The 10,921-nt window shown below is 40.7% G+C and overlaps 1 protein-coding gene across 2 annotated transcripts in view; it reads left to right on the top strand.

The window, feature by feature from the left end:
- The first annotated feature begins 709 nt into the window (after positions 1 to 709).
- Positions 710 to 10,921, top strand: part of ZNF451 (zinc finger protein 451) — an 89,155-nt gene continuing 78,943 nt past the window's right edge. For both annotated transcript variants that reach the window (XM_028097555.2, XM_028097556.2), the window contains exons 1-3: positions 710 to 821; positions 1,387 to 1,470; positions 10,237 to 10,317. In XM_028097555.2, coding sequence (XP_027953356.1) covers positions 801 to 821; positions 1,387 to 1,470; positions 10,237 to 10,317 — 186 coding nt within the window. In that variant the 5' untranslated portion in view covers positions 710 to 800. The remainder of the gene's footprint in view (positions 822 to 1,386; positions 1,471 to 10,236; positions 10,318 to 10,921) is intronic.

The following is a 10,921-nucleotide window of genomic DNA, read 5'->3' as shown; positions in this document are numbered from 1 at the left end:
GGCCCCAGACTCTGTTGCTTCGCCAGGTTTCTTCAGGGCAACCTGGTGAGTGGAGCTCTGGTCCTCAATTTTCCTTCTCAGGTGGATTAATATATGCTGTGGCTCAGAGAATGAAGCTAGGTGAGTAACATAAGGACACCTTGGATTTCTTTCCTTATCACAAAATTCAACTAAGCCTCCACATTCCAGGCCCACTGCAAAAAAAAAAAAAAAAAAAAAAGGAAAGGAAAGGAAAAGGAAGATGAGAATTTAGCCCCCATCATCCGTATTTACGGCCAAAACTGATGCCGGTGAGCTTGGCTTCCACCCCCACACAATATCCAATTCCAAACCCCCCACCACAACCTCGTTACGGCCCTTCACTGTAAAACAGACCCTAGCCGGCCCACGGCTCTGCAAAGCTGCAGCTGACGTCAGCGTGGCAAAACGCATGCGCCACACCTTGGAGTCCTTTTCCTCTCTTTTCCACCGAAGCCGGACAGTCTCAGGAACGACCAGAACTACAACTCCCAGCGTCCTGCGCGGCCCGGGGAAGGCAGGCCGGGACTGTGAGAAAGAGGCTCCGGGGGATAGCGAGCCAGAGCCGGCTTCTCCTTTTGAAGCGGTTTCACACCTCTTTCCGCCCGCGGCGTCGGTGGCGTCGGCGGCGTCGGCTCTCACGCAGGGGCGGGTCACGGCGGCGCGAAGCGGTGCTGGGCGGGAAGGGAAGTCGTGGCGGCGGCGGAGGCGGCGGCAGCGGGGACAGCGGCGGCGGCGGGGGCCGCAGGAGCGGTGGTGCTGTCAGTTAGGCCGTCGGAGAAATGGGAGACCCGGCGTCGGAGGTGAGTGGTCGAGCGTTGGGTCGCGGCATTCTCAGCCGAGCGGGCAAGGGCTTTGTGTTTTGTTGGGTGTGAGGCCTGGTGCGCGGCGGAGCCGCAGCGGCGGGGCGATAGCCTCCGCGTCTCGGGCCGAGCCCAGCGTTCCGGCCTGGTGCGGGTCTGAGCGAGGAACCAGCAGTAACAATGGCCGCCCGACCGCCCCCGGCCCCCTGCGTCGGCCCCGGAGGTCGCTGTTGCGGCTGCTCTGGCCGTGAGAGCGACATTTTGAGACAGGCTCGCTCTTCGGCGGTGTGCGTGCATCCCTCCTCCTGGAGGAGATTGGGGAATTCGCGGGGGCTGGTAAGTCGTTTTCGGCGTCCGCTCCCTGTGGCTGCGCGTCTGCAGAGGCATAACCCGACTCCATCGAGTCCTGTTCTTGGTCGGATTTGCATGCAGTTGTGCTCAGTTCGGTTTCCTCAAGAGCTTGCTGTGTTACAGAGCTCTTCCTTTTTCGTTGCTTTTGGGACAAATCTCTTCCTCCAAGTACGTGGCTGTATATAGATAAGCATGTTCTGCCTTATCTTTATAGATAATAGAGTCTGTCCCTGCAGCCGGGCCTGAGGCATCTGAGGCAACAACGGATGAAAACGAAGATGACATTCAGTTTGTCAGTGTAAGTAGCAACGATATTCGGGTTTTTCCCAGAATCCCAAACCTATGCGTGGTAAGCCATTATGTGATGATACCTCACCTGTCCGTTCATCATTCAGCAGCGAGGTATGAATGTCTCGCAGGTACTAGACCCTGGGGAGCATGGCGTAGGATTAGGACATTTCCCGAAGGGGGTCTCTGAGCACCTGCAGTGGCCACCACAAAGACTGTGCCCGAAAGGACATGGTGCGCATTGAATCACGCTTCTCGTGCCTTCGTGAGCGCCATTTTATACTTCATCTAGGCGAAGTTCTGGTCTCTTAGAGTGTGTGTGGAAGCAGGGCAAGAGCGTCCTTTCAGAGATGACCTGCAGGTTAGAGGGAAGGGTCGGCTGAAGATGAGGAAGGAGGTAGAAAATAGAAGGGTTGCCCGAACTCAAAATCTGAGTGTTCTGGAGCTTCATAACATGAAGGCAAGTAGCTTGAAGACTTCACCAACCTCTGAGATCATCATGTTACAGCATAGTACAAGAGTTGATGTTCTTGTAATAATGAAGATCCCTGCATCACCAGGAACACACATGGTTTTCAGACTTCCTTCCCTTTGGGACAGTCGTCTCTAAGCATTAGGAAGTGTAAATGTGCAGATTCCTGGGCCTCACTCCATACCTACTGAATCAGAATCTGAAGGTGGGACCCAGGACTCTTCACTTTGGAACAAATGAAAGGAAATACGAATCTGTGAACCATGCTATGTAAAGCCTTGGTTTAGGGGGGAGGAGGTTATGATGTATTTTGGGATGGTTTTCACCCAAAACTGTAAAGTTGTGCAAAGTCTCTGTTTAAAGCGGTATCTTAGGGGAGCCTGGGTGGCTCAGTTGTTAAAGCATCTGCCTTCAGCTCAAGTCTTGGTCCCAGGGTCCTGGGATCGAGCCCCACATCGGGCTCCCTGCTTGCTTCCCCTCTCACACTCCCCTTGCTTGTGTTCCCTCTCTTGCTGTCACTCTCTCTCTGTCAAATAAATAAATAAATCTTTAAAAAAAATAATAATAAAGTGATAGCTAGCTAAAAACTGCTCCAAACCAGTGATTAGTGTAGGTTTGCTGTTAAAGGTGTATAATTTTTTTTTAATAGATTGTCGGATGTGTATTTGTGTTCATTGATTTGGGGCACTTTGTTAAACTGGTTATTAAATGATATCCTTTACATACCCCAACATTAGGGCCATTGTGGTGGTCTGTTGTATTGTGGTTTAATGGGTTTATTTAGGAGTCTTTACAAGATTTTGTGGGAGGGAGGCAGCTTTCTTCACCATTGCCAGTGCATATTGTGCTTTGTCCTTTTATTTCAATTCCAGTATAGTTAACATACACTGTTATATTAGCTTCAGGTGTTCTCTGTCCTCACTTTAACTTAGAAGGATTTCCGGGATGGGGTGAATCGAATTGTATCCTGCCCCTTCTTCACAGTGGACTAAAATGTGTTGGTAATGGGATTCCATGTTCCTTAGGACAAATATTTCAGGTTTCTGAATATTGGTATATTTGGAGAATATTTATCTTGATATTTTGTGCAAATAAAGGAATGAGATACTTTATAAACTGTGGGCCTTGCTTTGAGAATCACAGATGGAATTAATAAAAAGATTTGAAATCTTTTTTTGGTACTTGCGGAGTGAAAAATTATAACTTGGGATTAACAAGCTTAATAAGGTATTAAGCTGAAGTTTAAAATATTCTTAAGTTTTAAATAGTCTTTTAAATTTTAAACGTAGAGAATCTGTATATCTTTGCCTGGAGAATAAAAAATATACAATCAATGCATTGTGTATTCATCTTGATCCAACATCTGTTTATCCCTAGGGGTTGGCAAGTAAAGGTTCAAAGTTCTGATAGTGCAAGTGAAGAATTTTATGTAATAAGTGCAATTACAATAGTAGAAGAAACCTATTAAAAACGTTTCTTCTACATTTTTAGTGATAACATTTAAATGATAATTAATAAAACCTTAATTCTATTTCAAAATAAATTCAGAGACAGAGCCTTCTGCTTCTTTCTGTAAACTAATCTTATACTTGACTCCTTCAGGTAATGCTTATGCAATAAAGGTAACAAACTGTTCTCTGCTTAAGATTTCTTCAGATACAAAAAGGGCATTTTGGTGTTGCTTCTTGATTTACTCTGGTTTGAATTTCTTAGTTCACTCTCATTAATCTAATTTTCCCATCTTTAATCCACATGGTGGCACAGCAGTCTTTATGTGGTTTGCAAAATATATAGTGTCTGGAACCAAACAGCATGCTGAAGGGACGGAATAATAAGGCTGTGGAGGTGCAAAAATGAGTTCTTTCATTTGCATTTTTTTTTTGAAATGTACATACAGAGAATTGCACTATTTTTAAGTGTACTGTTTGATTTTGCAAAGTCAGTAACTTTGTGATCTCAAATGAGAATGTTACCATAACAAAAACTTCCAAGATTTTGCTCTCATTTTCTGTTAAGTAGTATAGGTATGTCTCCACCCACCCCGTGCCCCACACCCCACTATTGGAAAGTAGAAATCTTTGAAACCTATGAAAACTTCCATAAACTAAGATGGCATACAGTGAAGAAGCAATTACCATTAATGTATGTGGAAAGTTTTTTAGCATTTCCAGACCAAAAAAATAACCCCTTTTAGGCTTTTTTGATACCTTAGGACACATTTTGCTAACGGATGCATGAAATAAATCAAGATATGGTACAGGCGCTTGCAGATAATTCAAAGCTGTGGCAATGAGATGTTGAGTTTAGTTCCCAGGGAAGGAGCTCGCTTGGCTGTGCTACTCTCGCTACTTGGGGTGCATTGCTGCTTCTATAATGGCTTGCAACAAGACAAACACTGTACAGTAGTTTGGCTTTTTAAAAAAAAATTTTTTTGTATAAGCTAAAATCCTCTTCAGATTTCCTTCAGTTAGTGAAAATGGGTACTAATGTAGGTTTTTTGTTAAAGTGAAGTGATGTTGAATGCAAGCTTTCCAACAGTGAGAATACAATACCTCTCTGATCCCTTATTCAGCCACCATCTTTCTGTCTTTGAAACTGCAGATATTTTAGTTAATTTTACTCCCAGAAAACTTATTTTAGCTAAGAGCTGATGACATTTTCACAGTGCTACTTTAGCTATAAGATATAAAAACTGCTGAGACAACGTATTGTAATCTCAGTAATAGCTCATGAGATTTAGGTTTCAGCCAAGGTTATCGGTATTATGTGAAATCATTGAGCATGTAGAAATAGTGAAGAAAACCAAGGTATAATTTCATAAATAACTTCAGAAGCACGTAGGTGAAAGGATAGTACTTTAACTACAGTAGAAAGGAGTCATGGGCAAAAATATCAAGGTATCTTTTGGCTGGGTATCTTGGGCCTGTAATTAGATCAGTAAATAAAAATAATGTTGGAGCTCATGATATGTAAAGTCATGAAGGAAGTACTCTAGAACTACAAAGATTAATTGGAAATATATCCTACCTATAAGTGTCCATATTTTAATGTGGGAGATAAGATAGGTGATGAGAACTGTGTAAATAGTTCTGGTAGAGGGATGCCTGGGTGGCTCAGTCGGTTAATCAACTGCCTTCGGCTCAGGTCGTGATCCCAGAGTCCTGGGATCGAGTTCCACATCAGGCTCCTTGCTTGGGGGGGAGCCTGCCTCTCCCTCTGCTGCTCCCCCTGCTTGCACGCATTCTCTCTCTCTCTCTCTCTCTCTCTCTCTCTCACAAATAAACAAAATCTTTAAAAAAAAGTTCTAGTAGAAAGTAGTTCTTTTATAAAAAGTACATGGTGCTGTTTTGAAAAAAGGCAGACTTTTTGGCATAAATAACATTTAGTATTTGTATTTAAAAGCGCATTTTGAAAAGAAATAAGGAAAGCATCAAGATGGGAAAAGCAGAGAGGATTATGTGTAGTTCTGGAGGATAGAAATTTTTTAAGTAGGAGAGGAAAGGGTGGGCCAGATAGTGTAGATGTTGAATTGTGGACTAAATTTGAACTTAAGTAGTCAGTTGGGAACCATTTGAAATTTTTGAACTGGGCAGGACTACAGAAGTAAACTATATCCCTAACTTCTATATATGGAAATACATGAAAAAAGCACATGTATTATATATAAGGTTTTGTTTTATTTATTTATTTATTTATTTTTAAAGATTTCATTTATTTATTTGACAGCGAGAGAGGGAACACAAGCAGGGGAGTGGGAGAGGGAGAAGCAGGCTTCCTGCTGAGCAGGTAGCCCCATGTGGGACTTGACCCCAGGACCCTGGGATCATGACCTGAGCCGAAGGCAGACGCTTAATGACTGAGCCACCCAGGCGCCCCTATATTTAAGGTTTTAGATTAGAGTTGTGCATCTATGCTCAAATCCATATTCTTTGTTTTAGACTGGGGTAAACTACATTTCTTGTAGACCATATCTTAGTGTATTGACATCCACTTACACTTAACCGTCAAGCGACGTGGGTTTGAATTACATGGATCCACTTGTACGCAGATAAGATTTTTTACAGTACTTTAAATGTATTTCCCTTACGATTTCCTTAATATTTTGTTTAGCTTTATTGTAAGAATACAGTATGTAATATATACAACATACAAAATATGTGTTAACTTTGTTATTGGTGACACTTCCAGTCAACAGTAGGCTTTTAGTAACGTTTTGGGGGAGTCAAAAGTTATATGTAGATTTTCAATTCCGTGTGGTGGGAGGGAGGCTCAGAGCCCATAACCCTCATGTTCTTCAAAGGTCAACTGTAGTAGTAGGTAATTGGTGTCTGGCTTTGTATGAGAATCATTGTTCTGACAGGAATGAAAGCATTTTGTGTCATTAAAAAATTTTTTTTTACTTAGAATATTAATTCAGCTGTGTTCCTAAACTATTTTGCTTGTGCCTGTGCTCCTAGCCGTAATCATGTGGCCTTGGGGAGTAGAATCCCTTGATTTTGTTACTGGTACAAAAGGGATGAGAAGAATGATGGTTTACTGGTTGATGGATGGAGCAAATTCAAATAAAATACCTTTAGTTGGAGGACTACATGGATTTATACTTGTTAAGAACTTAAGCAGTCATTATAAACATTTTAAGAAACCATGTTTGACATTTATATAATAAATATTTTGGGGGGGAATTAATAACTTATTTTTTGGTTAGTGTTATGAGTTATTCAGAGTTGGGGACAATAGTGGTAAGTCCCATTTTCTCTTATTGAAGGAAAACAAAGTATCTCAAAAACTTAGGTAATAAGGCATTGATTTAAAAATAGTATGTAGGGTTGCCTGGCTGGCTCAGTTAGTAGAGCATGTGACTCTTGATCTTGGGGATGTGAGTTCAAGCCCCATGTTGGATACAGGAATTACTTAAAATTAAAAAAAAAATTGTTTGTTTTTTTAAGATTTTATTTACTTATTTGACAGAGAGAGTGCACAAGTAGGGGGAGCGGCAGGCAGATGGAGTGGGAGAAGCAGGCTCCGTGCAGAGCCCGATGTGATGCGGGGCTGAGCAGGATCCTGGGATCATGATCTGAGTTGAAGGCAGACACTTAACCCACTGAGCCACCCAGGCGCGCCCCTCCGCCCCCAATAGTAGTATGTATACTTTGAACTTAGCCTCAGAATTATAATGACCACACAGCCAGTTACATATTTAGAGAACCAGGTGTAGCTCACTTAGTTTTCTCATTTGTTAAATGGAATAATAGTAATAATTCACTATTTCACCTTGTAAAGTAATTAGGGATTAAATGAAATAATGTATATGAAAAGTTCAGCACAGTGCCTTTATAGAGCCCATACAGCAATGACAAATGTTATTGATTAGTAGTAAAATAAATGGAATACTAAAATGTTTTGATTCTTTAAGTTATTATGTTAAAACTTTTCCCGTATCCAGTGTGGAAATTAGCTAAAGTGTAGAGTGTTTGTTTTTAAGTAATATTTTCCTTTGGGATACTTCTCTTTTTAACCCAGCCTCTGCCTTTTTGCTTGTCTCAAATATGTGTTTTCATCTTCTACTACTCTTTCGCTTATAAGTTCACAATTATTTGTTGAGTGAATGAATACGTATTTTAAATGACTTTTGGTTTTTCTCATTTTTGGTTTTTCTATCTTGGCTCTTTTTATTCTTTTAATTAGTGTGAATTATGAAGTTATTTTTCTTCAGTAGTTCAGAAATGGTTGCATATTAGTCTAATGGTTCACCCCAGTAGTAAATCTCTAATAGTCTTCTCTCATCATTCCCTGCTCTTGTCCTTTCTACTATTTCTGCAGCTGTTTTTAAATCCCATCTGTACCATTTTCCTTATTCTGGTTTTTTGTTTTGGGGGGGTTTTCTTGTTTGTTTCTCCCCATTCTACTTTTTGCTTTACGTTCTGTTACCTTCCTTCATCTCTCTTTTTTTCCTGTCTGTTCATGGAAGCTTTCTCTGCCCCACCTCTGTGTATTTCTGATAACCTGAGACTTTCTTGGTGTGCTGTTTCTATGGACGTACATTTCTTGAAGAGACAAAACGTGATGTGATTATATGAACAGGAGAAGCTATCATATTTTACTTCTTTCTTTTTGTGTTTTGTTTTGTTTTTTGTCTTTTTTAATTCTTATTTATTTATTTGACACAGAGAGAGAGAGAGAGAGAGAGACAGCTAGAGAGGGAACACAAGCAGAGGGAATGGGAGAGGGAGAAGCAGGCTTCCCGCGGAGCAGGGAGCCCGATGTGGGGCTCGATCCCAGGACCCCGGGATCATGACCTGAGCCGAAGATAGATGCTTAGTGACTGAGCCACCCAGGCGCCCTTCTTTCTTTTTGGATTGAATGTATGATATTGCCCATAGCAGTGGTAGATTTTAGTCTTAAGGTAGGTGACTCATCTCTGTTGATCGTAACTGGAAAATACTCTTTCCCTCTTTTCTAAACCTCCACTTTTACAGCTCAGGCAAAAATCTTAATTATTTATTACATGATCCCTGCCCAGAAGTTCTGCTCTCTGGTTTTATTTTAGTGGCTAGATATAAAACCTATCTGAAAGGATAGCAGTTTTCTGCTTGGGGAGAAGTGGTAGCCTAAGAGAGAAACAAGTTATGTTTGAGACTAGATGCCTCCTCTCAGGAGGAGGATCTTTAGATCTTAGCTTCTGTCTCCTCTCTTCTTTTTCTGTTAGTTTTTACACCAAATATATCACTTTGGTTTGCCAACAGTCAGCTTTCTGCATCTTAAGAAATCTTTCCCTCAGCTGAATTCGCCTCCTATGTTCCTTACTCTTGTTCTCAACATACTAGATTTTTAAAAATAATATTCTTTACTCATGGCTTTTACTGCCTCTTTTTTAAGATTTTATTTTTAAATAATCTCTACATGCAGCATGGGCCCGAACTCACAACCCCAAGATGAGGCTGCATGCTCTGCCGACTGAGCCAGCCAGGTGCCCCTACTGCTTCATTTTCTACTTAATTTTTTTAGAGCGTAGCTTCTGTATGCTTGCTACTTTATTAAAAGTTGCTCTCAGGCATTTTAAAAATCTTGTTGCCAAATTCAGTGGCAGTTTTTTTGGTTGTCAGCATTTTGGGCCACATTAGCATTGACAACTTTTTGTTGAGGTTTTCTCTAGCTTCTTTGAATTTATGCATTCCTGATTCTTTTCCAGCCCCTGATTACCTGCTTAGCAGTTCTTCCTGAGTCCTAAAATTCGGGCATTTTCTCGAGAACCTTCTTAAGTTTCTTCTTTCTCCTCTTTGCTTTCTTTGTTGGCTCTGTCACAGTTTCAGTTTAGTCTTTTAGGGGAGCAACTCCCAAATCTGCTTATCTAGCTATGGTCATACATCCAGATTACAGCCCTGCATTTCCAGCTATCTGCCAGTTACCTTTGGGTACCACTGGTACATCAACCCATTATGTCTACAAGAATGTCAGCTTCCTGTTTCTGTATTCCAGATTTATATTAAATGGCATTAGTATCCTTCCAGTTGCCCAAGCTTGAAATTCTAAGGACTTTTTTGATTCCTTGTTATTGTTGGGGTTTGGTTTTGTTTGGGAGGGGTGTGTGTGTGTTTTTTATAGCCAATCTTTTTTTTATTTTCATTATACCCACGTATTCTCTTATATGTGTACCACAACATATTCTTTTTGCCATTATTTTAGTTTTGTATTATTGGACTGATTAATTATCCTGCCCTCCCCACTTTCCATACTTGTCTGTGTGATATCTATTTAAAGCACAGCTCTCATGTTTTTCCTATCTTTGTATTTATTGATTCCCTTTCGCCTGTAGAATAAAATCTAGGCATTTAGGCCTAGCATTCAAGGCCTGGTCTGTGATGCAGTCAGAATGGTTCCAAAGAGGATGAAGAATCAGGTTTCATGTTTGACTATAGGAGTGGGAGATAAAGCTGAGCTGTTAGTCAAAGAACTGCATGTTTTTGAACTTGGTTATCTAACATAGTTAATACTCATCCCATCTAAAAAGCATTGAATCATACTATCTGCTATCTTTGTCCTTGTAGCAGTGTTCCTTTATTGTTAATCTTTTCCTCAAAAAATCAACATTGTCGTAATATTCTACCAAGGTTTAAACTCTTAGATCTTATCGTTTCTTATTATGCATGTATCTGAATATTTTTCTGTTTGTTCTGATTACTTTCTGCCACCCATAGGCTTCTTCTTTAGAGGAATTTTTGCCAATCCCAACCAAAAAAGTGATGTTTTAAATGACTAGTTCGAATAACTGTACATGATTTGTTAATTTGCTCAATTCTTTCATAGGAAGGACCATTACGACCTGTTCTTGAATACATTGATCTGGTCAGCAGTGATGATGAAGAACCTAGCACCTCTCATAGTGATGTAAGTACATTATATTTGATTTGCATTTCTTTCACTTCTGTCATTTAAAAGGCATTGCCTAAAGAGAGTTATCAAGTCAATGATCACTGTTTTTAGGAGCTATAGTATTTTAGAGAATGGCCTGTTTCTGTAGAATGAACCACAAAAGGTGTCCAATGAGTCCTGGCCCAAAATATCTCCTACTTCCAGTTTTGTTTCTTTACTTTCAGTGAGGATGTGAAAGGATAACACAACACAGGAAAGTTCTAAGCCTTGAAGATGGTATCTGATAAAAGGAAAATGGAATAAAAACTGCAAGCTTCTTGGCTCCTTGTGCCCTTCTCCCTTCTCCTTTCCTGTCTCTCCTCAGGTGCCATGTATAACTGGATCCTTTTCTTCCAGAACCACCTGGCCACAGAAAGTTTGTTTTACCTTGGAAGGAAGGATATGTGAAGATCCTTTAGGAAATGGAATGTGGGAAAGGATTTAGGTGGCGTAGTACTTCAGTCGTCACTCCTTTTAACCTTGTTTATCCCTCACATATTTAAAGTTTTTTTTCTCTTACCTGTGATTTTTCTAGTTGTGGGTTTGACCCTTAAACTAATACTTCCCTTACTCTGAGAAT

The sequence above is a fragment of the Eumetopias jubatus genome, unplaced genomic scaffold (assembly GCF_037043125.1).
Source record: "Eumetopias jubatus isolate StellerSeaLion01/CBP00866 unplaced genomic scaffold, mEumJub1_p1.0 scaffold_6, whole genome shotgun sequence".
Classification (NCBI taxonomy): Eukaryota; Metazoa; Chordata; class Mammalia; order Carnivora; family Otariidae; genus Eumetopias; species Eumetopias jubatus.
Note: the sequence above shows the minus strand (reverse complement) of the source record. Positions and strands in the feature narration are given on the sequence as shown.